Source organism: Pempheris klunzingeri, chromosome 20 (assembly GCF_042242105.1).
Source record: "Pempheris klunzingeri isolate RE-2024b chromosome 20, fPemKlu1.hap1, whole genome shotgun sequence".
Taxonomy (NCBI): Eukaryota; Metazoa; Chordata; class Actinopteri; order Acropomatiformes; family Pempheridae; genus Pempheris; species Pempheris klunzingeri.
This window is the reverse complement of record NC_092031.1, coordinates 4,828,105-4,851,459: the sequence shown is the minus strand read 5'-3', so window position 1 is coordinate 4,851,459 and position 23,355 is coordinate 4,828,105. Positions and strand designations below refer to the sequence as shown.

Genomic DNA, 23,355 nt, shown 5'->3' with positions numbered 1-23,355 from the left:
CTGTTGATTTTGATTTTGATTCACACCTATCTGAAAGCAGAGGAAACATGAATACCAGTAAATATACAAGCACAGATATGAACGCACAGGCAAACACATTATCAAGACTAATCAAGAGATCAGAGGAGCGAATTCCACATTCCTCATGTGAACAGTAGTGATCTTATCGAAGCAACAACATGAAAGCATGAAAGTACTGTGGGTATCAGGTCTGGATGTTGGAAGGTGATTGATATATTGAATCTTTCCCCTTGGACCTAGTAAAAAGTAGTAGTAAAAACTCTTAAATTTAAAGTCACACTGACATTTTTTTGACTGCAAAAATGGATGGCTATGTGCTATTTCAGTGGGACTCTAACTCAACTTAAAGTTAAGACAGGTATATGAGGTATTTATGATATAAAGTGACATATACCATGATAGAGGATCTTATCCATAGTGCCTGCACATCGTCTGAGTAATTATTATTGTAAGACGGTTGAGCAATAACATCACTAGAAAAGCGTTCACTCTGATTTATATAAAGAGGATGGCTGGTAGTGAATTTTACAGGCTACCTCACAAAATATTCACAAACCATATTAATGAGACCACAAATTTCTTTGCAGATCATAAACATCAGCTGACAGCTGACTTCCTGTGGGCGCCAGACAGTGTCAGCAGCAGAGTGTGGACTGGCATGCAATCAGAAGTTTAAGTCACTGCCCTGCTGCTACTCATGCCAGGGAGCCCTTGTTAAGAGCTAAGACGTCCATCTGTCCACCTGGGAGGTGCGAGTCCTCACCCCTGACAATGCATCTCAGCCATCCTGGTTCCTCTTCAGCTCAAATTGTTACGGCACAATCAAAGAATTCCTGTTTGTAATCAACTGTTTTCCTGCCTCAATGAAGCCAGAGATTACCATTTCAACCCTGAAATGTCACATCTGCAGGAGCTTTTAGCGGCTCATTGCAACTGATAGCTTATTCCACACAGTCTATTTCACAGGATTGATGCAAAATAAAGGAAGGGTCAACATTTTTTCATACATGAGATTCAACAGCAAGCCAGAAATGACAGAAATAAGTCTATCTTAAGGTGCTGCATACTACTTAGACTTGTACAGAAATAAGAAATACTATAAAAACGTACTACATACAAAATCTAGTACATTTCTTGAGAGAGATCACCTACTTAGAGCTCCCATCGAGCAGAGACTCAGCAGAAGAGGCTGACAGACGGAGAAGGCTGGTAGCACTCTGTCGACCATTTTCCTGCTAAGTTACAACAGCCAGGCCCTCAGACCCCCCATCACTATTTCTCTCATCCAACTCTGGAGTGTTGCAGCATCGTCCTGCTCTGTTAACAAATCCACACAGCCAGCAGAGGTCGAGCCAACAAGACAGGTCAGGAAGCTAACACTGCGCTTCTCAGTGGCGACAGGAAGAGGAGAGGCAAGATGAGAAAGCAGATATACTAGAACCAAATCTCAGCAGAGAACTATCCTCGAGTGACCCGCTTTACTGTCCTCCCTGCGCGAGGAGGAGAGAGACGAGGGAGGAGAGAGGGTAGATAGGGGGGTAGAGGGAAATCTGGACTGTCCACAGGATTACCGAGGAACCACCGACTGTGAAGTTAACAGAAATCAGAGGCTGCACCTAAACAAGCTCTACGTCCGAGGAGGAGAGCAGAGCGAGAAAGCAGCAAGGGAGGATTAGAGAGACAGGGAGGGAGGAGGCAATGAGGATGGACACTGTGGGCACCAGCAAAGCTATTTCATTAATGACCTTAGCAGTGTTTTCGTCTTTGCAGCAGCAGGAAGAATAGCTGGCGAAAACATAACCATCTCTCTTTGTCGCTCTACTGCATTCACAGACAAGAACCAACATGCAAAAAGTAACACGACATGAGGGATGAGCTGGCTAAAAACTTACCAGGGCAGTATGTGTCCAGGTCTGGATTCTTGGCAGTGGTGGAGGTGTGTGTAGGGGAGCCAAGCTCTGATTGTGGAATGCGAGGGCTCTCCACAAACTTTGCTTTCCGCAGAGGGGCTGGGAGCAGAAAGCATACACACACATATAGAGAAGGAGACGACATGTACACACACACACACACACACACACACACGTAGAGACACACACAGACAGACACACACAAACGCACACAGTTCAGGGAGATGGAAGAAGACGAGAAAGAGAGGAGCGACAGGGACAGGAAAGAAAGGGAGGAAGACAGAGAGCTTATGAACTTGAGGCAGCACACTGATAAAATGAAAACATCCTGAAGGCTTTCTTAGGTGGCTTTGTGTTTGCTTTGGGTTAAATAAACCTACAGCATGAGTAAACAAGCAGCATAGGCAATCAGGTGGTGGGCTAGGGCGAACCAATACAGCTGCAGAACCTCAACCATCCACTGAAATGTAAAAATACCACGATATTTCCTCCCTATAAGCCTACATGTCCTTCATGAAGCAGGAGTCCACAAAGCAGCAAAGCAGATGGACCTTTTAACTAAAAAGAAGGAATGTAATACATCAGCTTATTGTGTCTATTTGTCCTGTGTCATAATCACACCAAGAAAGCGACAGAGATCCATTTTTGGAATGTTCTCGCGCCTGACTCAAGCACAAAGTCTGAGACATCAAATGAGTCCCATCAACAAGAAATTCAGAGAGCGAGAGAGGGTGAGTGAAAGCCGGGGGTGGATGTTGTGACACAATCTTTTTCTGAGTTTCTGGGCACGGTACAGGGACCAACTTGTAGTATCACGACTGCATAGATTGTGGCAGCAGTAGCGGGTCTACGAAGCACAAGAGAGGAGTCTTTACAGCGATGAACACATACCCACAGAAAGAAATGCCAAACAAAACTTTACCACCCATTCAGTGGGATTCTATATTTAGTAGAACAACTGTGCAAAGATGTTGGCATAACTTTACTGATTGTGTTGGTGCTCCACCCAGCTATGATGTTACCAAAATGCTTCCCACACTGTGGTTGTACTGAATTATCTGAAACTTGTAAATAAATATAGCAGACAGCATGTGACGTTTGTTACATCATTTTATAGAAGTGTGACCTTCAGAGTTACATAGAATAGTCAGCACATATTTCTAAGCATATTTTCTCTGACCCAAGGCTCATTTGTTCAACCCCATTCTTTTCTATTTGTGTGGAGGCTTGGTATGTGCAGGAGGTAAGCATAATTTGCTCTTAATTGATTAATCTGGTTAAATAAGGCTTTAACGTAGATTATGTACTGTATGCTGCAACTGTTAACCATTCTCATCAAGGGTGAGTGCACATGTCCAAAGCTATCCGTTGCAGCAGCACTGTGCAGAACCGGAGAGGGGTGAGCGCGAAGGCACGAGCAGCAGTTGAAACATATGTTCAAGCAACAATGACTGCACAACAAGAATACGCTGCTTTCTACTTTTAGTTTGGTTCATGTTACAGCTAATGCCAGTATTGTGTGTGTGTGTGTGTGTGTAATGGGTGGGGAGTAGAGCTGTCTGCCTGTCTATACACTGCATGTCTTTATGTGAAGACAAACAGAGACAGATCATGTTACGACAGCAGCACAGACTTTAAGTCAATGCAAAATACATAATAAAAATAAATATTATAGTATAGGATAGTAAGAAGCATTTCATGCATTTTTTCCCCTTCGAATTCTGGTAATCTAATGGGTTTTAAAAGGGCTTTATAATGTACAGCAGTGGTAGAATTTCAAGCCACCAGTGAGCATGTAATCCTTCATTTTATCTGAACAAGACTGAGAATCTACAGCCATGCTGGTGGCTCTGTGGGGCTTTACTCAGGCACAGCAGTGCTTTGAGCGAAACGCTAAAATATGCACGCTAGCATGCTCATGTCACGTACTGCATCATATCCACCATCTTAGTTTAGTGTTAGCAAATTAATACTTGCTAATTTGGACTATACACCAAGTACAGCAGTTTTAAGGTATTTAGGCAACAATTAACATATTTTAAAAACCTGACCTGACGATGGCGTTAGATGAAAGTTAAGGGATTCCTTTAAGTGATTACAATAGAACTAATCACATGTTCCTTGTTCCATGATCTAACTTTCCACCCATTTGCTGCAATCTGCTGTCGAGAGCTGAGATACTCTGCTCACTACCAAACACGCAGTCAAACAAACAAAAACAAATCTCCTTGGCAGAGGAAATGAAGAACTCCTTCAGAGCTATGTGTATGTGCGTAAAGTGGATGCGTTCACTTGCCATACACACAGAGTGTTAATTCTGTGTTGGTATGATCTGGAGAGGACTCCGCTCATTGACCACATCTAGGAAGTGAGCCAGCACAGATGCCAAAGTGAGAAACTACAACTGACAGCCAGGAAGAAGAAGGGACCAGAGTTATCCACGATTGGATCAACCACCATCACAGACATACTTGATGTTTTCTGCCTGACAAACAGCTGAACTGGCAACTCGTTTTTTTTCTAATTACGTGTTAAATTTACATAGAAAAAAAATGTATCTCTCAAGAAATAACTTATAATTGTGAGTGAGGATAAAAGTAGGCATTTCCATAGTTACTGAATGAATGAATGAATGAATGAATGAATGTATAGTTTTTTCATTAAAGTCCTATACACCTAAAGGTGTCCAGCCTACATGCAAGTACAAAACAAGCAACTGCAAAAGGACAACAAGCTAATCCATGGTGCTGTACACATGTGTCAAACATATTAAATACGATATAAACTTAAATATCCTTTTTATACATATTTTTTCACATTTCAACCTCCAAGAAAAACCCAAGTAAAGCAAGTGTCATTTGTTTGGCAATACCGGTCACAACTGGTGAATCCACAAAGGCTCATCTAGAGAGCACTTGTTTACACACTTGAGCAGAGCTTCTGTTTTCTATTATAGGGAAGTAAGGAAAGCAGGGACACAGCAGATAGTTCATGGAAATGGGAATTAGTTAAAAACCCTTGAATTTCAGCGGAAAAGAAGGAAAAGAAGTGTTGGGGTAAGTATTTCTGCCACTGTACAAAAAAAATTCTGCATCACAACACCATCGACCACTAAGATATAACAAAAAATATTCACAAATATTCAACAGTGCCTCTGTATTTTTCTGTTTTTCTCGCGTCTTGAAAAGCTCGCATGGTTGGGTCGAAGAAAAAAAGGGAGCAATTCAGCAGTTCGGTTTCTCTTTCAAACCACAGTCCTGCCTTATTTTGATAAGCTGCTCTTGCACCTGCAGTGACAAGCTTGCAACAGCTTGCACTAGCTTGTAGCAAGCCACAAGTAGAGTGTGACGGACTCAGCTTTCACATGACGGTGAGTCTCTCATATGTTTCGACAATTTTTACATTTCAATATATTTTACAGCATACCTGTGCAACTCCAAAGCTTTAATGTGCTGCTGAACGTCAGCTGACAATGACTGTGCTAAGAGGCTAAAAGCATCTTTTAACAAACCCCCACAACATCAGCTTTTGATAAACTATGGTGACTGGGAGATTACCATTTCTTTTGGTTTGTTGCCAGCCTGATCTCACCTCTATAAAATGGTGAAGCAACACTCTATCTATTGGAGTAAATCCCCTCTATAGCACCGGCTCCAGGAGACTAAATCCCAGGGACTTCTCTCCTGCAGTTCTGTTGTCAGTGTGTGCCAAGCTGGGGATGGGTGACAGTGTGATGGATGGCAGCAGGCAAATCCACTCCTCTAATGAGCTTATGAATAAATATATCTAGTCTGTGTGTGCAGATGCACGTGGCCATGAAAAGGATGTGTGTTACATGCTCTGGATGTGAGGGTGTGAATATGAATATGCATGTGGAATGTATGCAAGTGCACATGTGAGATTACAGCAAGAGAAGGGAGGGGAGGGGACTGGTGACAGTAAATAAGCTAAAGGACAATGTGAAAATTTAAAAAGCTGATCTCTATTCCCAAGATTGTCAGCATGCACACGAAGCCTTTGGTGAAATCATCACCAAAAAAGAAAGCAAGTCAATATTGTGATTCAAATTCACGTATGCAGGGTGTTGTGCATATGAAAGAGGAGAGCGTCTTTTCAACATGACAGTCCCCTCAGACACAACCTCGGTTTTCAACAAATAACAAGATGTGAATATGAATTGGAAACTCCAGTATGCAAAGCACAGTTTCTCATTTGTGGCAGATTAGTGAATGATAAGCAAGTGAAAGGAGACATTTTTATAGCAATGAAGTATTGTCTGTACCGCTGTCTGGGTTACACACGACCTGAGGCACCCACTCAGACAAAGACACAGGCGCCCACACATGCATGCATTAACATACACACACATACAGAGCAATAATGTGGCTGAGGACATATATTGCCCAGCTGTCTGCAACCCAAGCAGAGCTTTACAGAAACTGAGCATGCAGCCCTGGTCACTATGGCAACAGCAGAGCACAGGAAAACGACAAGTCTTGTCCACCTTTCCCAGGTGGTGGTAATGCAGGGAGAGGGTGATTTCACCAGCACAAAAATCATCAAAGTGCCAACACATTTGCTCAAATATAATCAAAAAAACATCTTTGTACTGAAAACTCTCAGCTGCTTTACAGAACCTGGTCTTCCTCTCGTCACCTCAAATCAAGGAATTCAGCTCTCAAAGATGTAACTGTGGCTGTGGTCCTTTGTGCTGTGGCTATCCTTGTCTGCGGCGCCTCGGAAGGAGCTCAAGTGCTCTTCATCAAGTTTATTTAAAAATGTGAGGATGACAAAGAGGCTTTTGCATAATGTCTGAGTTTGTGGGTGATCATATTTTTAGGGATATTTTCCAGTTTTGATATATGACGTACATATCATAACATATATAAATAAATATCAAAGATAAAGTGATATTCAGAACAATGAACTGTCTTCTATAACTAACTGTGAAAGTTTTTTACAATTTGACTAATTAAGAACAAATAATTTGGACAACAAAAATAAAACATTTTGTATAACACAACATATTATCAAGCTATGGTTCTACTAAACGTTCACAAACGATAATATTGAGAACACATGATGATATTTCCCAGCTATATTCTACATGTTAATATTAAATTTAATTTGAAAGGGTTTGAATGTTGTCCAGGTTTTTTTTTCTCCTCTCATACGACTGTACGATTTCTGTGATTATAGGAATAGGTTCAATTTGCAACTCCTTTAAAAGGGAAGAACACAGAGGCTACATTAGCTGCTGTTTTCAGAACACACCCAAATATCATACTGCGGACCTTTAACATGTTGTTCTTTTAATAATTTCATCAGTCTTTATGTCCCACAGGCTGGTTCCCAGTGTGCACATACTAATCAGGCTCAGGGATCACTGATGGTTTTCTGTGCTCGTCTTGGTGACTTGTTGAACAAAACGATGCAGACCAGATGCTGCTGTGCACACAGCGAGCTGCTCGGTCGCTGCCTCAAAACAGAGGCTGCTGACAGTCAGCAGCAAGTGCAAGTCCATTAGTTAGGCTGCCTCTCCCTCTTTTATGTATGTGTGTGAGTGTCTGCACACACGCACATGTGTATCTATCATTACAGCCTTGGGAGGATTAGCCGACCAAGGTGAGGCACATGCAGAATTTTAAAAGAGCAGAGGGAGGGGCTGATTTTCTAAGAACGCTCATAAGCCAAGCTCCCTCTCACCCAAGAAGCTGTTAATTCAACATTACACTTAACCTTATTGGGTCTGGATTAAACCAACAGCACTAACTCAAGTGATGTCAAAGCTACATCAACAAATGAATAAAGTAATCTGGAGGACCTGAATCCATGCAGGAGAAGACTGTGGAGAAGGTATTCTGCATTGTTTATCCATCAAGCATGTCCAACAGCATGACTTTATTAGTCAAAAAAGCATTCATCTGTATGCAGACATCCAAGCTGGGAACAAGACTAGTAATCTGAAATCTGATTGGCTTTTAAAAGATTTTGAAGACAATCTGACGGAGGGATGTAGGGATGAGGCTTTTCCTGTAAAACAGGGCTTCTTTAATTTTTTTTTATTGCCGACATTTTCTATTTACCAACCTTACTGTTATCATGTTTTTAAGTGAGCTTGCATCTTACTATTATTGTGTATAATTTCATTGTTTGTAAAACATTTTATAAGATTTTTTCTGAAACTGTTAGGTGCACTGCTATAATTATGGTTTGATGAGGCCCTCCAATATGCCACTATGTCAGGGAGATCAGTCGGTTTGACACACTGGACCATTTATTTGCTCTGAGCAGCTTTATACTTATCATATCATCTCTGGTCTCAATCCCTGTTGTGTACATCCTCCTTAATTCCGTACTGCAGGCTTTCTAGGCAGCTGTCTGCTCTGGTGAACAAACCCTTCATTCCTGAAGGACTCTGCCCTCATGACTCAGCTGTAGAAGCACAGTGGCTGTTGTTAACAATGAGCAGCTCAGACATTGTTAACTTTCTTCTCTCATGGTTTCACTCCTTTGGTGGCAGAGTGACACTGAGGGGTGACTGTGGACATTCCCTTCCCCAGTAGGAGACATGAGAGGCCTGCACTCTAGAGGCTTGAGTGTAACTGCAAGCTGAAACGCTGAATACAATACAACTTAAAGAAAGCGAGAGTAGCATAATTGCCAAGGACACCACTTGCTACAGTAGGCCTAATAATAGCTAGGCTACCTTGACCTTTGCCTCAACTGGACTTCAGCCCCTGGTGGGGATATTTATACCCTTCTGGCTACACTTGAGGACCACACCCTTGCCAATGAGAAAATCAGGGCGAGCTGGATGCTGTTATTCAATTAATGAATACAATTAAATACCCAAACAAGACAGCAAATTAAGAAAAGCGTTACATTACAGATTTTGAGGCTTCCGAATAAGATGTTTTTGATAATCTGGCTCTATCTTTAGCACGACAGAAAACGAACATCAAAGCCCCCCCCTCAAATTCTTTCATGTCTGACAAAAGCTGTAATCAATTGTTGTTCTTATGTAATCCCGCAGACATAGTTAGCAGACTGATTGCAGCCATACAAAGTCAGAGCTGTGATCCAGACAAATGCCTCATAGCGGTTCAGCACCCTGAAATGACTGAGCAAATAAGTTAACAGCAGACAGACAAGTGGTGAATGTTAATACTGAGGCTGGAGTCATTGTGCAGTCCTGTGCAGCAGTCTGTAAGGGGTTTGGATATGCATGGACACACATACGCGCACAATAACACACTTCTTTAGGCCTCTGTGTGTTTGTGTGTCTATATCTCAAACAGAAATGTTTGCTCAGCTCTCCACCATCAGCATTTGCAGAAAGCAGTGAGGTGGTATATGTAACCCACTGCTCTGTTTTGTAAGCAAATCATTATCATCGCTATTAATAGCACACTGCGGGTTTCTCTTTTCCACTCTACTGCCTTTTTTTCCTAGGATGTACTGCTAAATATCCAGATAAAACCAAACGTAAGTGACAACCACCTAAGGTGTAGTAAGATAGTAATAGTAACTTAATTTGTATGACAGTCTTTTGTTGTATGTAGGAGGATTAGAATTCAAAAAGATAAAAGAACCAGTAAAAGTGCAACGGTTTTGGTCAATAAAACAGTAATATATATTATTACAAAATCATTGTGCATTGGAGATTAAAGAGTAAAACCAAAAGAGAAAAGCAAGAAAACCCTGGATGCTACATTATTTGAAATTAAAATGAAGAGCAAGAATAAAAAATGTCTTTTTTGAAGTACAGAGCAAGTTTGCTATTCCAAGATCAATTATTTATTGTGTGAAAAATGGAAATGCCTAAGATAGTATAAAGTTAAAACTTCAGTGGTCTGGTAATTGTTGATACAAGGAGGCAGTACTGCAGGTCATTTAAAGATTTACAAAACAAGTAAAATAATTTAAAAATCAGTTCAGTATGTGCAGTGCCATAAGCAGCAAAGTAATGTGAACCTTCTTTTAGCATTTATTAAAATTCTAGCCACAGTAAAATGTTTTTAGCTGCACCCCTGATAAAGATGCTAAAGATATCTACATATTTCCATAGTCTTATTCAAAGGGGAATTAAGTTTCAGTCTAAAATTGCTCTTAAAAACTAAGGTAAGGGAAAAAAGAAATTATATTTCAGTTTTTTTCACTTCCATGCATTGATGTGTTCAGAGCATTAGGACTGTCTGGAAAAACTAACATACAAAAGTGTCTGTCATCTGCATAATACTGGTGAATGATATTGTGATGATCTACCAAGTCACCAAGTGGGATCATGTATAAAGAAAATAGAAAAGGACCAAGAATGGGTCCTTGAGGAACACCACAGTCAATTTCACAAAAAAGTCTGTAGCATATGAAGGGAACCAGACAAGTACACCACACAAGACACCCACCCATTTCCCAAGACTGTCAATCAAACTGTCACGATCTACTGTGTCAAACACTGTGCTGAGGACAGCCAGCCTGTATTACTTTTCGGAGGGCTGTTTCAGTGCTGTGGTTGGCTTGATAACCAGTCTGAAACTTTTGTAATATGTGGTTGTCTTTTAGATGATTAGGTACAAGGTTAAAAAAACTGTTTCTTTAGAGTTTTACCTTAGACAGGGAGATTACGGATGGACCTGTAATTGCTAAGGTCGGCACTGCCAGTGTTGCATTTCTTTAGCAGAGTGTATATGGTGGCTGTTTTGAAAGCTTTGGGGAAGATTTCTAATTGCAGGTTGCAACATGGCACAGACACTAGAAGCTGACTTTAAAAAAGCATGGTCGGAGAGGAATCAAGAACACAAGAGACTGCTTTCAACTGGCTAATGTCAGCACTAACTGTGCCTTCTCTCATCCTAATAAGAGATTGTAATTGTAGATCCCAGGGAGTTGTTCCAGAATTAGCAATACTGGCTCCCCTGATGACTAATTCAAATTCCACACATTTGAAAAGTGCTGCTTAACTGTAAAGGAATTGCAATTAGAAGACTGCCATTTGTGTGAAAAGCTGAGGGCAAGAGTTGCTGGGTCACTTGATTGACACTGGGGGAACATGATACTCTCCAGCTAGTTCTCAGCAACTTCTGTATGCAGCTCATAATTAGATTCCTTTTGTAACCTTTAGCACTGGGAAACAAAGTGAGGGATTTAAAGGACAGTGGTGTCGTTGATGCTTGATTTATAGCCACTGTATCATGCATAGTACAGACTGTGCCCACCCACCACTAGAGTCAGCAGGCTGCTTTTGTAATCAGGACTGAGTGGTGAAAGGGCCAGCAGCTCCATCAGAAAACCAGACACCATACTGTTATTAAATGGTGCACATAGCATCACATTCATTTTCAGAAGCATTAAATATTAGTCCAGCTGGGGCTACATTTTATACACTGTGTCAGGTGAAGTGGTTCCTTAAAACTGACCCAAGGAGGTCAGATTTGAGATGGTCTGTCATATTTATTTCATAACTTATTTCATATTACAAGCCATTTGTCTCACACATGCTCAAGGGGTTGCAAGGGAGGGAAATTGAGCAATTATATAAATCAATATCACTCAGAACCACTGCAGAGGGTATATGAGGTTTTATCTGGCTGATTTTCAGGTAGGTGGGCCACAATAATTGAGAAAGCAGACAAAGCCAGGCTTAACTGACTTGTCTCCTGAATAAATATGAGATCATAGGCGCTGACATAGACTACAAGACACTCAGGAGGAAGCAGAGATGACGATAACCTTGGATTCACTGTACTAGCCACATCACAAACTATACTGGGGTGGTGAGTATTCACACATAATACAGCCTACATTTTCAATCACAAGCTCTAAAACTCAAACTCAACTCAAATAAGACTTGATTATTTTTCTGTGCCAATTGAATCGCTATCCTATGATGTTCTTGAAATAACAACGTATTGACAGGCAAGCATTACTCAGCTAAAATGTCTAGAGAGGGAGAGAAATAATACAAAGATCCTTGTATCATAACCATGGAGGGATGCTGTCTATCACCGTGGATGAGACCTCATTTAGTCTGCTCCATCAGATTCAAATGACCCCATGAGGGATCCTAAAATCCAGGTAACATTCTTCCACCTTGGACACCATCAACATGGCTATTTAGCTACCCTGAAATTGAAGTTCTTAGTGTCATTGCCCAATATATCCTGAATGACAGCTGACAATGTAAGCTCATCAAAGCACTCTCCAGGTGGCAATACTAAGTGGTGTGAAAACTGGCTGTGGGCGCCTCATCAAAAACCATTCACCTGAGACTAGCAATAGCAGCTGCTGATGAGGTGCTTGTGTTTCGCTGGCAGACAGTGTTATTGAGACATTTTGTTCTGTTCACACACCAGCTAGTAGTCTCCTGGGACAAGGCAGGGAGGCAGGCAGCCTGCAGCACTGGAACTGAAAGAAGGAACCATATCCCAGCACATGACTGGGTGATTCTGATACACAACAACAAGCTGCCGCTGCTGCTGCTGCTGCTGCCGACTGCATAGTGTGGGGAAAAACTATTCCCCACCAACTTCAACCCATTTACGCAACCACATTCTACATATGACACTGTGCTCTGGAAGGAAAAGTGAGACACACAACAACAAGAACAAGCACCATTAGCCACCCACAGCTTGTGCTTAGACACACACACTCTTATAGACGTACACACACACACACACGCACACACACACACTCAAAGACAATTGAATGCTCACCCACGCTGACGCATGAAACAGAGCAGCCTGCCACGAAAAAACACTTACATTATCGCACTCTGGTTGATTCACAGGTCCTCGAGCCTACATTGTCATTAGAGTGCAGCCCTTTGACAAATGCATCATTTCATGGAGAGAAATTACTTTCCTGCGCTCCTCTCATTAGCCCCATGTCTGTACAAACGTCATTCGAACCAGGGGCCGACACAGCCGCTCCATCTGTGAGATCAGACAGACTTGGAGCGAGCTCTGGCCCAGCAAAGGTGGAGCAGCAGGTGAAAGGGGGGAACACAGTTTGCAGGCACAGATGGAGGAATGAAACAAGCAAAAGAGGGTGTGGCAGGGCTCACCATTCTCAAACCAGATCTCGCATTCCTGAAGGCTGGAGTACGGCACCAGCTCCCCTCCCTCCCCCTCCAGCGACACGAGCAGTCCTTCCTCCCTGAACGACGACCAGTTCATCAAAAAATAAGAACAAAAAAGAGAAGAAAAAAAGAAAAGAGGAGAAGAAAAACACCTGCAGCCGAGCAGGAGAGGATAAGTGCGGAGGAACAGAAGCGGTCTCTCTCCCTGTCTCTCTCTCTCTCCTCCCTCTTGTTTCCTTTCTGAGGAAATCTCCACAGGTTTCAGTGCTGATGCTGCTCACTCAGTTCAGTCGCAGTAAATGATACAGAGCAAGGCAGATAAGGCAGTGACGGGAGGAGCGAGAGGAGGAGGAGGAGGAAAGAGAGGCAGAGGGAAGGAAGAAGGAAGAGCGCAGCAGTCACTGTGTCACCGGGGGACACAGAGGTGACACTTCTGCGATGGCAGTAGTACTGAGGGCTGACAGGTGACCAAAAGCTTTGGCACTACGTAAGAAAGAAAAAAAACAAACAAAAAACAGGCTGCGTTTCCTGTGAGGAGCCCGTGAGTGCAGATAGTACTGAGCTCCTCATTCGCCTCCGTGACTGCATTAGCGCTTAGCGTGTTATGTATAGATGTGAGAGGCGCACTCTCTCTACAGGAACAGGAGCCCAGGTCTCCAACAGATGAATGGTGCAGTGCTGCTGTTGTCATGGCAACCGCAGAGCAAAAGGAGGGGGAGGAAAAGGGTGGGTATTGAGGGAGGAAAGAAAATGGCATAAAAAAATGGAGGGAGGGAGGAAGGGAGGGTATTATTAAAGGGACACAGTTTTGCCGTTTGTGGATGCAGCCTTGGGGACACATCAGATCACAAGTGGGGAGAAAGAGAGGAGAGGTATCATTTGATAGGAACAAGAGTTTCAATAAAACCTACTCCATTCTTCTCTTGGGCTCAGGCATGCCCGTCTGTCCTTGTTTTACCCTTGAAACTGTATTTGTACAGCTGCAGCCATGTTTTACGGGGGTTTAGGGGTTCAAACCCACGGGGCTGAGAGTTTATTGTGTACTGCCTTCGCTTTTGTTGGGGTTCATATCCGTTTGGCTGTAAGCCCACGCTTTTGTAAGTGTTTTTTATTTATCTCCTCCAGTCACACTTATTTCCCCAGAGTGACATCCACACTACCATTTGCAGCATGTTACCAATGGGCCCTAAAGATGTGCTAGTTACAGGTCAAAGTTTTTGAGCGCCATGTTATGTGAACCACCAGTCCTCTACATCATAAAACCTGGATCTCCTGTCTAACAATCCCTGAGATCAAATACACAATGACTTTTTTATTTTTTTACATTTACATTTGTGACATATTGCAAGGGATGCGTATGTTAGGCTAGTCAAACATTGTCAACAACATGCAACTTAATCCAATGAGATGACAAGTGGGGGTGGTTGATCACATGCCTGGGTTTTACTGCCAGAAACTATTATCATTAAAATGAGCACAGATTGCCCAAGTATGTTGTGTAAGTGTGTGAGACACAGAAGCATGAGGAAACATTTATAATCTAGGCTTTGTTGCTGATGACTGTTTTGGTAAATGTGCAAAATGTAATTTGGGGGTGTGATAGAAATCCAGTCCTGAGTTTGGAATTTTGTCTGAATCACAAATTACACCTTTAAAGCAATGTAAATCATCCTTAAGCATCCTCATGCAGTTCCTCACAGCGCAAAGCTTAAGAAATAAACTATGATCTTTATTTCCATTGCCACGAAACACAGCTCTGTGCTTATTATGTGGTGTTTTGTCATTCTTAACATTCCTAGTTTATCTTTTCTGTTATATTGACCTGACGTGGTCTTTTCTCCTTTCTTTTTTAACACCTTGACTTCCCACATCAATAGTTATTTATTCTTTCCACCAGACGTATAATAATACCAACTGATAAATCAGCAATTTATGAGTGGTTATAGAAAACACTCCTTTATTAAAGACTCAGAAATAATTTCAGAATCTTTTCTTTGTTTCTCTATAATTTACTGAAAATTCATGTTCATGAAAATTTCATGTTCAAAAGCATTGCCCGAGGCATACGCCTCTCAAAAATCAATTTCTGCTACCTTTTCTAATTTCCAGATTGTCTTTTTTTGTAATAAATGACTAATGACTATCCACATTACTGTTCTTTATTCATAGTGCTTTTCTGCTAACCCTAACCTTGCAATTGTAATCAATAAACTTCTTTACAATGTCTTTTGCATCTCCAACGTGATTTTAAAATATTTTTTTCATGTGTAAACCGAGTTATATACAAAAAAACTCCAATAAATAAACAACCAGTGACCTTGAAATCTGCCCAACAAGAGTTTAAGATTCTGCTCTCTCAGTTAACTTAACTTAGCACATAGACAGGACGCAGTTCGATGGGTTCTGTCCAGCAGTAACAAAATCCACCTCAATCACTCATGTTAGTGCTAAGCCGAGTTAACTGACTAACAGCTTCATATCTATCATATAGATATAAATCAGTGGCATCAGTCGTCTCATCTCAGATTCAGAAAGAAAGTGCACGTTAGATATTTTGCTGTACATTCCTTTCTGCATTCAAACTTACTCAGCAACACTAAAACACCTCAACAGTCTCAGCAGTTTAGAAAATCATGCGATGGAACAGCTTGAATGTCGTCTTTCTGTTACTATTCTGCACTTGTGTTCACCAGATATGGCAGCAGAATTAAATAAACTGCAACCATGGCTGATACAGATATGTATTAATTTCCCAAGTACCTTTAAGGTGACATATTATAACACAAACTGTAAAATAACTGATATTTACACTGAAGAAAAGAAAGATTTCTGATTATATTCCATCACTAGGACATACAGACTATTTGATTAATGGCCAAAATATGACAAGAGTGTCTGTCAGAGCACTTAGTCGAACTGGATCTTTAGTGCTGCTCCTAAGGGCATCTTACTTCCATTTCAATTACTCCTTTCTACACTTAACCTTCACTCTTTATTTTTCACTTGTGATAGTGGAGCTGAAAATGTCACATTTCCTTTCAGTGGAACAAATGATTCGGAGGGTCCGTGGCGGCTTGGGACGGGTGAGGCAAGAAATAATGACAATAATTGAAGAACGATTTTCTCAGGGTGCAACGCTGGGTAAGGAGGCGTGGAGGTTGAGAAGTCCCAAATGTCAGTGTTCATTTCAAAAATTCACAGACGACACCAGATGCTATATAAAACAGGAGGCCGGCTAAGACAGCGCGGGGAGAGGGAGACCGAGATAAAAGTACACGGAGGGGAAACAATATCATAAAATGCTCAGGCCATTTAGTACCGCAGGTGTGAGTTCTCATGAGGACATCATGAGAAAATTCAGATTGTTTAATCTCACTTAAATCTCTCTTAAGGCTTTATTTCTTTCTTTGGATCCCAAATCTTCCTGGGCTCTAAAAAACAGCAAAAATAACATATTAAAAAAGACATGACACGTGCAAAAAGTTGCAAAGAGTATGGAAACATACTCCAGACAAGTACAAATCAAGTAAAAGATTTATTCAGATTAGTTAATTAACGTAGGAGTTGTTGTTAATGTGTTTTTTTTTAGTAATCTTTTAAAACTGGCCGTAATTGTTTTCGCATTCTGGCCATTTCAGATCCGCACGCTGCATTAGCTGTAGTTTTGTTTTTTAAAACTAACCAATAGTAGCCTGCCTCGTAGTGAGACTTTGTTGGTCTCTCACATACTTTTTTTGTGAGTACAGACAAATTTGGTTGTTTACTACAACAGATATTCCTAAACAAACTCATTAGATTACATGCCAACCTATCTTCTATTCTGAGCCATGAGAGACTGGCATGTCTTCTCTCTGTACTCTGCCTCACACCTGACGGACAGGGCAGCGCGAGCCTCGCAGCTTTACTCTGAGCTATTTGGAGCTCGGACAGATCTTTTTTAGCTACCAGACGGCTGAGAAGTAATCAAGGTGAGATAAAACTAGTCCCTGTGTCACCAACACTCAGGAAGCAGGGGTAAGAAAAGAGCGACATCTTCTAATGCACGATATCTAACATGTTCCTCCTATGATAGCTGCCCATCGAGTGTGAAACCAAGCAAATTTGCTTCTTCAACCTGTTAAATATCCTTGAAGATCAAAATTTTACCTTTATGAATACTTTTCATGACTATAATTGGCTATTGAGTAAAATTTTGAATACAGGGATTTTAGTTGTATTTTAGAGTATTCTTACATTGTAGTATTATTACTTATGTGGTACTTCTACCTCAACTGCGTCACAATCCTCAGCTTTTAAGTGAAATTGGACAAGAAATCCTTAAAAGTGAACAAAGAGACTAGATCTCTAAAAGCAACAGTGGAAACTACTAATGAAGAACGTGATATGAAGACACTGAGGATGTTCACACAAGACATAAAAAGCAGCAAATCCTCATAATTTACTCTCAATTTAGAAGCTGGAACTTGTAACTTGGTTTGTTATTTGAATGCTTGTGTTGCCTCATCCACTGCTGCAGGTCATGACATCCTACATTCCCCAGGTGCCTTTTGTTAAATTATGTGCTTAAACATGAGTTTTCAGCTGTGGGACTCAAGACAGAATAAAATTGTATTACAATCTATTGTATCTGTGCACAAAACATCCCAACAAGGGATGCTGCCATCTCTATTATAGTACTTATTCGGTCAAAAAAACCAAAAAAACAACAAAAACCAAAGAAGGACACAGGCCCCCAATGACAGCAATCATCATGAGTAGCTATTTTAACAGTTTTAATGTGGATCCTTTGAGACCACCCACCCAAAAACCAGTAAGCTGTAAAACCTGACAAAGCAGTTCTCCACTCTGTGCCTTGTTAATCCTGACCATTCACACTGCTGCTGAGCATTGTTATGCCTACATCATGTGATCATTCAGAAGTCAGCTTACTGTAGTGCGTTGCCACTTATTCACATATTATTCTATTACTGTAAGCACCAGAGAGTCCATTGATTTTAGATATATTCATATCACTGTGATAATTACAGCAAGAGTAGGAAAAAAATTAGATGGTATAATTAAATCAAGTGTATTCTCGGGTTTTAAGGCCAAATGCAATTTTTTACCTTTATGTGGGAATCCATGGGAAGGCAGTAATTGTATTGATTGCTGCGATTAATTAGGAGAAAGCGGTGTAATCTGGGGAGAGATGTTGAAATAATTCCTTTTGAGTGGAGCAGGGCCAATCAATCAATTGAGGCAACGTCTCTGGTGAGCCTGACACTCAAGTGAGGTGTTTAATAAGGAGCAAATAAGCAATCAGTGATTACAGCTCACAACAACCAGCCACTGCAATACCACCGTGAGAAGGAGCAATCATTGCCACTCATAGTCTTAGATAACAGTGGACTAAAAATAGGCAACATAAACACAGTGGTGGGGAGATCTTGAAGACATGCGTGAAGATGAAGGAATGCTGCATATAGAAACAAACCCAGCTGGTAGGAGCATATGTTTTCATGAGTGCACAGCAGAAGACAGAAAAACTTGTGAAATTACAACTATGTCAAATCATAATCGTTAAAGACACTTTTCTCTTAGCAGACAATCCAGTGTTGAGCCTAGTGTTGGTAAATATTCTGTTCAAGTGCACTCAGACACAGAAACTCTCCTCTGACCGTGCAGTCTGACCTTTCGGGAAGGGAAATACACTTTTCCTTGGAGGTTTGATAAAGTATAGGAATGTTATTGTGGATTTCAGCTGGATTAAAGCTGATGGAAACTCCAGTTCTTGAATGGAGTAAAACACTATTTCAATGTATAGCTGGTTACGGTGGAGCTAAGAGGCTTCACTAGTTTATTTTATAAACTGTCTGGTAGTTTACCTGATAGATGATCACATGTTTTGTATGCTGTCAACTAAGTTTAGTGGAGCAAAAAGTTAATATATTATTGAGTAAGTAAAAAGTACACACTATATTCACCCTAAAATATAGGACTGCAGTGAAAACAATGCAAATGTAGTGTTATTATCAGGACCTCAAAACTGTACTTGGCTGCAGCAATATGTATTAATATATTGACTTTAAAAGTATGACACAAACTTGTGCTGAAATAGACGAGTCTCTCTGCTGAGGAAGATCATGTGATATGATCCAAAGCTCCAGGACACACTGATGTTACAGACCTTGTGGTGCTATTTTATTTAGCGTGGAAATTCATTCTTGAGCTTGAAAGCAGTAGTTTGACAAATCTTTCCTCAAGGTCCACTTACTAGCTTTTGCTTGTGAGCTTTTAACCACATCTCAACCATTAGCAGCTGTCACGGAGCTGTGTAGTATCTTCACTAGTATCTTTATCTCAAAGTCTTTTCTTATGCTGTAAAGAAGAGTTTCAACCAGAGTAATTTTGCCAGATTTTTCTTATTCTGAAGCATTAATATTTTATCTCGTGCCCTCCTCACCAATCTGCTTCACAAGTTGAACCCTCGAGCATCTGGGATCGTGAGTCTTCATGCAGGCAGAAGGGACTAAATCATAAACTCAATGACTCTCTAAAAAGGTCAGGGCTTTCATAGCATTTTGATTCTATCAGGGCCTTGAGGTTGAATAACTCAAGTCCTCACCACCATCACCACTCTCTCTCCCAAAGGCCAATCAGGAGCTACACAGGAGGGCAGAGAGAGGCTGCGGTTGGCAGAGGCCACCGGGGGTGCATCAAAGTGCAGCAGCCTTGAGACCTGCTGTTTGCTTTCTAATGTGCCCCTCTGCCACCACTCTGTCTCCCACCTCTGTCTTCTCTGGCATGGGAGGGGCTCTGGCCTCTGATGCCAGCACACACATACAAGCTTGGTACTGTCAAGCTGTGCGGGAAGTGTTGCTGAGTTGAATTAATTAAAGGGTGAGAAAACCGAGGTGGTTGAGACCTACTACAATCTGGTGCTCGCTGCCACTCGAGAGCAAACACAAGGCCTTTGAGGACTTGAAGGACAGAGGGGACCTCAGGGCACCTGAGGGCTGTTGTGCAAGTTGTTGTAGAGTCAGATGTGCTGATGCATGACTGATCTATCTCCTATAACATACGTAAAGTGATACTAACAGGTGATCTGAAATATATCCATTCACGGGATGGAGAAGCCTCTCACGTACAACAAGTACAGGAGCCAAAACTCTTTTTTATGTTGTCCTGTGATGCCACATCTGCCGCACTAGCTGTGCAAAATCATAAAGTTTCATGTTGTTTTTGTCAGTGACTTAATTGTTACAGCGGGCGACATTACAGCGCACAATAGGTGGTGTTACGGAGACATAAATCTGGAAGGATTACCACAGTGAAGGGCTAATCCTGCCAACATTATACATCTCTCACCGCCATGCATGCACACACACACACACACGAGATGATGAGCAGAGAATTTATGCAAAGGTAAAACAAATCGAATGCAAGCACACAGTTAAATTACACGACTGGATATTAGAAATGAGAGAATCTCTAATTCCCAAGTTAAAATCTAAAAATACAAAGAAGTCCTCTCAACCAGCAGCACCTGGCTGACATACTGTAATGTAACAAGCCATGTGACGACATATGCGACCATACTGCATCCCAACATCAAGTGAGAACAGTATGAATGAGACAGTACAAGAATCATTAATCAAACTATTCTTAAACAACAGCATTATCCTCTGTGATGGCCATTAACCACACACACACACACACACACACACACGGATTCATATACACACAGACGTTCTAAAAAATTCACTTTGATTCACTAAGATGAAAGTGTAGACGTCAAATTAGGCTGTATTTGCCATGAAACATGAAGTAAAAGAAAAACGGAACAAAAAAGGCTCCTCAAACAGCAGAGAGAAATGAAGAGAAAAAAAGTGTGATAAGATTGGCTTGGTCTGAAACCTAATGCTCAAGTCTTCATGCCCAAAAACAGCCTGTACTGGATCCTGTCACCCACACAGAGCTCTCCACAGTGGTGTGGTATATCCAGTTAAAATGGAAGAAAAGCAGTTTTGCTGCGATTCCTCTTTAAAACCCACAGTTTGGATGACCCGGGAGAGAGTATAAATCATTCTGTATGATGTAAAAATCATGGTCCCCCTGGCATATCAGAAATGCTTAATGATCTGAGGTAGCTGAGAGGCTGGTGCACCCTAGTGGTGACTACTGAATCAAGCTTTAAAGTCCTTCACACCCACTCTGCTTCTATGTGGAGGCTGCACTGATATTGGGTGAAGCTGCAATGTCAATATTTCATTTTGCAATTTGAAATCCAGTACAGCAGTAAGCCTCGGATGTCCACACCACCCTGTATACCAAACCGCAGCTTCCTCTGTAATAATAGCAGAGGGAACACGACACAGACTCATAATCCAGCTGATAGCGAGACGACTTTCCACATTCTCTTCATGTCAGGGCTGTGAGTGTGGAAGGAAACGATTAGTGGTGGGAGATGCAATAGCGATAAAGGAGGGCAGGGCCGACCACAGCGCTCAGTCCATCAGTTGTTCTTGGCACTGTCAATTAGGTAAGTCTTTGGTTATTACAAGAATTGGAAATTGCAGTGTTTGCCACAGGCCAGAGATGGGCCTTGCTTTATGTTTCTAGTCAAAATTAGTGGGTGAGGAATAAAGTAAGTGATTAGTGCTTATTGGCAACCATCAGGGTGAGAGGCCATTCCACTCCTCTTCACTTTCAATTCACTGCTCGTGATTCTCTGATTAGGTACACAGCCCACAGTGGTACAGTGAAGGGTTAAGGGAGGCTGTATTATTAAAATGAGTCTATGGGGGAGGACAGCTACAGGCAAGGATGTGCATACAAATTTGAACCAGATTCAGCTCGCATCTCTTTTCGCTGAGGTTTTCTTCCCAAATCCAGGTTTTGGAAATGTGACAACACTGCCTGATCAACTCAAAACTTGAACTCTTTGTGTGTCCGACTTCACTGCAGGGTCTTTACCTGTTAGCTTCTTCACCGGCTGTAGCCTGACACTGATGGCCTGATGGGTGAGCAGCGGGGAGGAGGGCAGCGAGCGTGACACGCCCTCCATTATGCGAATGTGCTGCATGCCCTCGGTCATGGAGAGAGGGGGCACAGCGTAGTCTCCGTCAAAGGCACAGTCGCTGTCTATGCTGCCACCTGCAGGATGGGAGGGAAACATAATAGTATGAGACGCTAATCTCTGAACCTTATATTTACTAATATTCTAATATTGTTGAGAGAAATGAAGAGTCAGTTTCTGCATAGAAAGGAAGGTGACAGTATACTAAGCTTTACAAAGCATGGAGCAATGTATGGAGGTTGATAGAAATAACATTTCAGTCCAATATCACTCATATAATCTTCTCAAAAGGCATTCTGCCTCTGCATCTGTGGCTGAATTAATGAATGGACATCGTGCTCGTTACCTGAGAATGAATTTCTGCTGATACTTATGACCGAAAATAAGATTAGGCTCTCAAAAAGTCCTCTCTGACACAATCTTGACAAATAATGTTACAGTAAGATTCACAAAGGTGGTGTTTTGGGCTTCAAACTAACAACTATTTCTATTATCAATTGGCTTGCTGATTATATTGATCTAACAAGTTGAAAGCATGCTTTGCTTGATAAAAGGCAAACGACTGATTACAAAAACCGGTCAACTACAGCTCCTGTGTTCGACTGCTTTGGATCCCACTGGTGTTTTCATTTGCTTGTCCCTATAGAAAGTGCATGACAGATAGATATGGGTACTCTGATGATACCTCAGTCTGACACAACAGTATTGAGTGTAACAAGACTGGCGTGACCCAGAAGAGAGGAGAGCCCTGAAGGCAACACATGCCATTTACATTTCTGAACTACAGCCCGCCCGACCATGGTAAGCCCCACCGTAACACAACCCCATCATTTTAATATAATAAAGGAGGATTTTCTAACTATCTGAAATGTGTTTAAACAAACTAAAAAAGAGCAGTCATGACCATGAGACAGCACTTTATTTACAAAAAAAGGCTCACACAATGAGCAGTAATTACAGATGGTGCACAAACAACCACTCTCCATTCACTCACCCCATTTTCCTCTCTTGCTTCAAAAACCACAAATTATGACAACTTGGAGCTTTTTTTTTTTTTTAAATACACACACACACCCACACACACACCCACACTCCCTGGTGAACAAAAACCAGCCAGCTGTCTGTAAACACAACATCCATTTTGTGAATCAGCTCTGGCTCAGGCTGCCCATTTCCCTGCAGACGGAGCTGTAAAACCAACTGGTCAAGCAACAGTCTCGCATCAGATAGCAGCCGCCACAGTGAGACATGAAGCCATTATCAGACACTAGTTTGCGACAAGTCCC

General features: G+C 41.6%; 2 protein-coding genes across 2 annotated transcripts in view; both read right to left on the bottom strand.

The window, feature by feature from the left end:
* Positions 1 to 23,355, bottom strand: part of tanc2b (tetratricopeptide repeat, ankyrin repeat and coiled-coil containing 2b) — a 129,148-nt gene that overhangs the window by 41,664 nt on the left and 64,129 nt on the right. Inside the window, exon 5 of the mRNA XM_070851299.1 lies at positions 21,967 to 22,146. Within this exon, the coding sequence (XP_070707400.1) occupies positions 21,967 to 22,146 (180 nt within the window). The remainder of the gene's footprint in view (positions 1 to 21,966; positions 22,147 to 23,355) is intronic.
* Positions 23,213 to 23,355, bottom strand: part of mfsd13a (major facilitator superfamily domain containing 13A) — a 162,694-nt gene continuing 162,551 nt past the window's right edge. Inside the window, exon 10 of the transcript XR_011585726.1 lies at positions 23,213 to 23,223. The gene's annotated coding sequence lies outside the window, so the exon portion shown is untranslated. The remainder of the gene's footprint in view (positions 23,224 to 23,355) is intronic.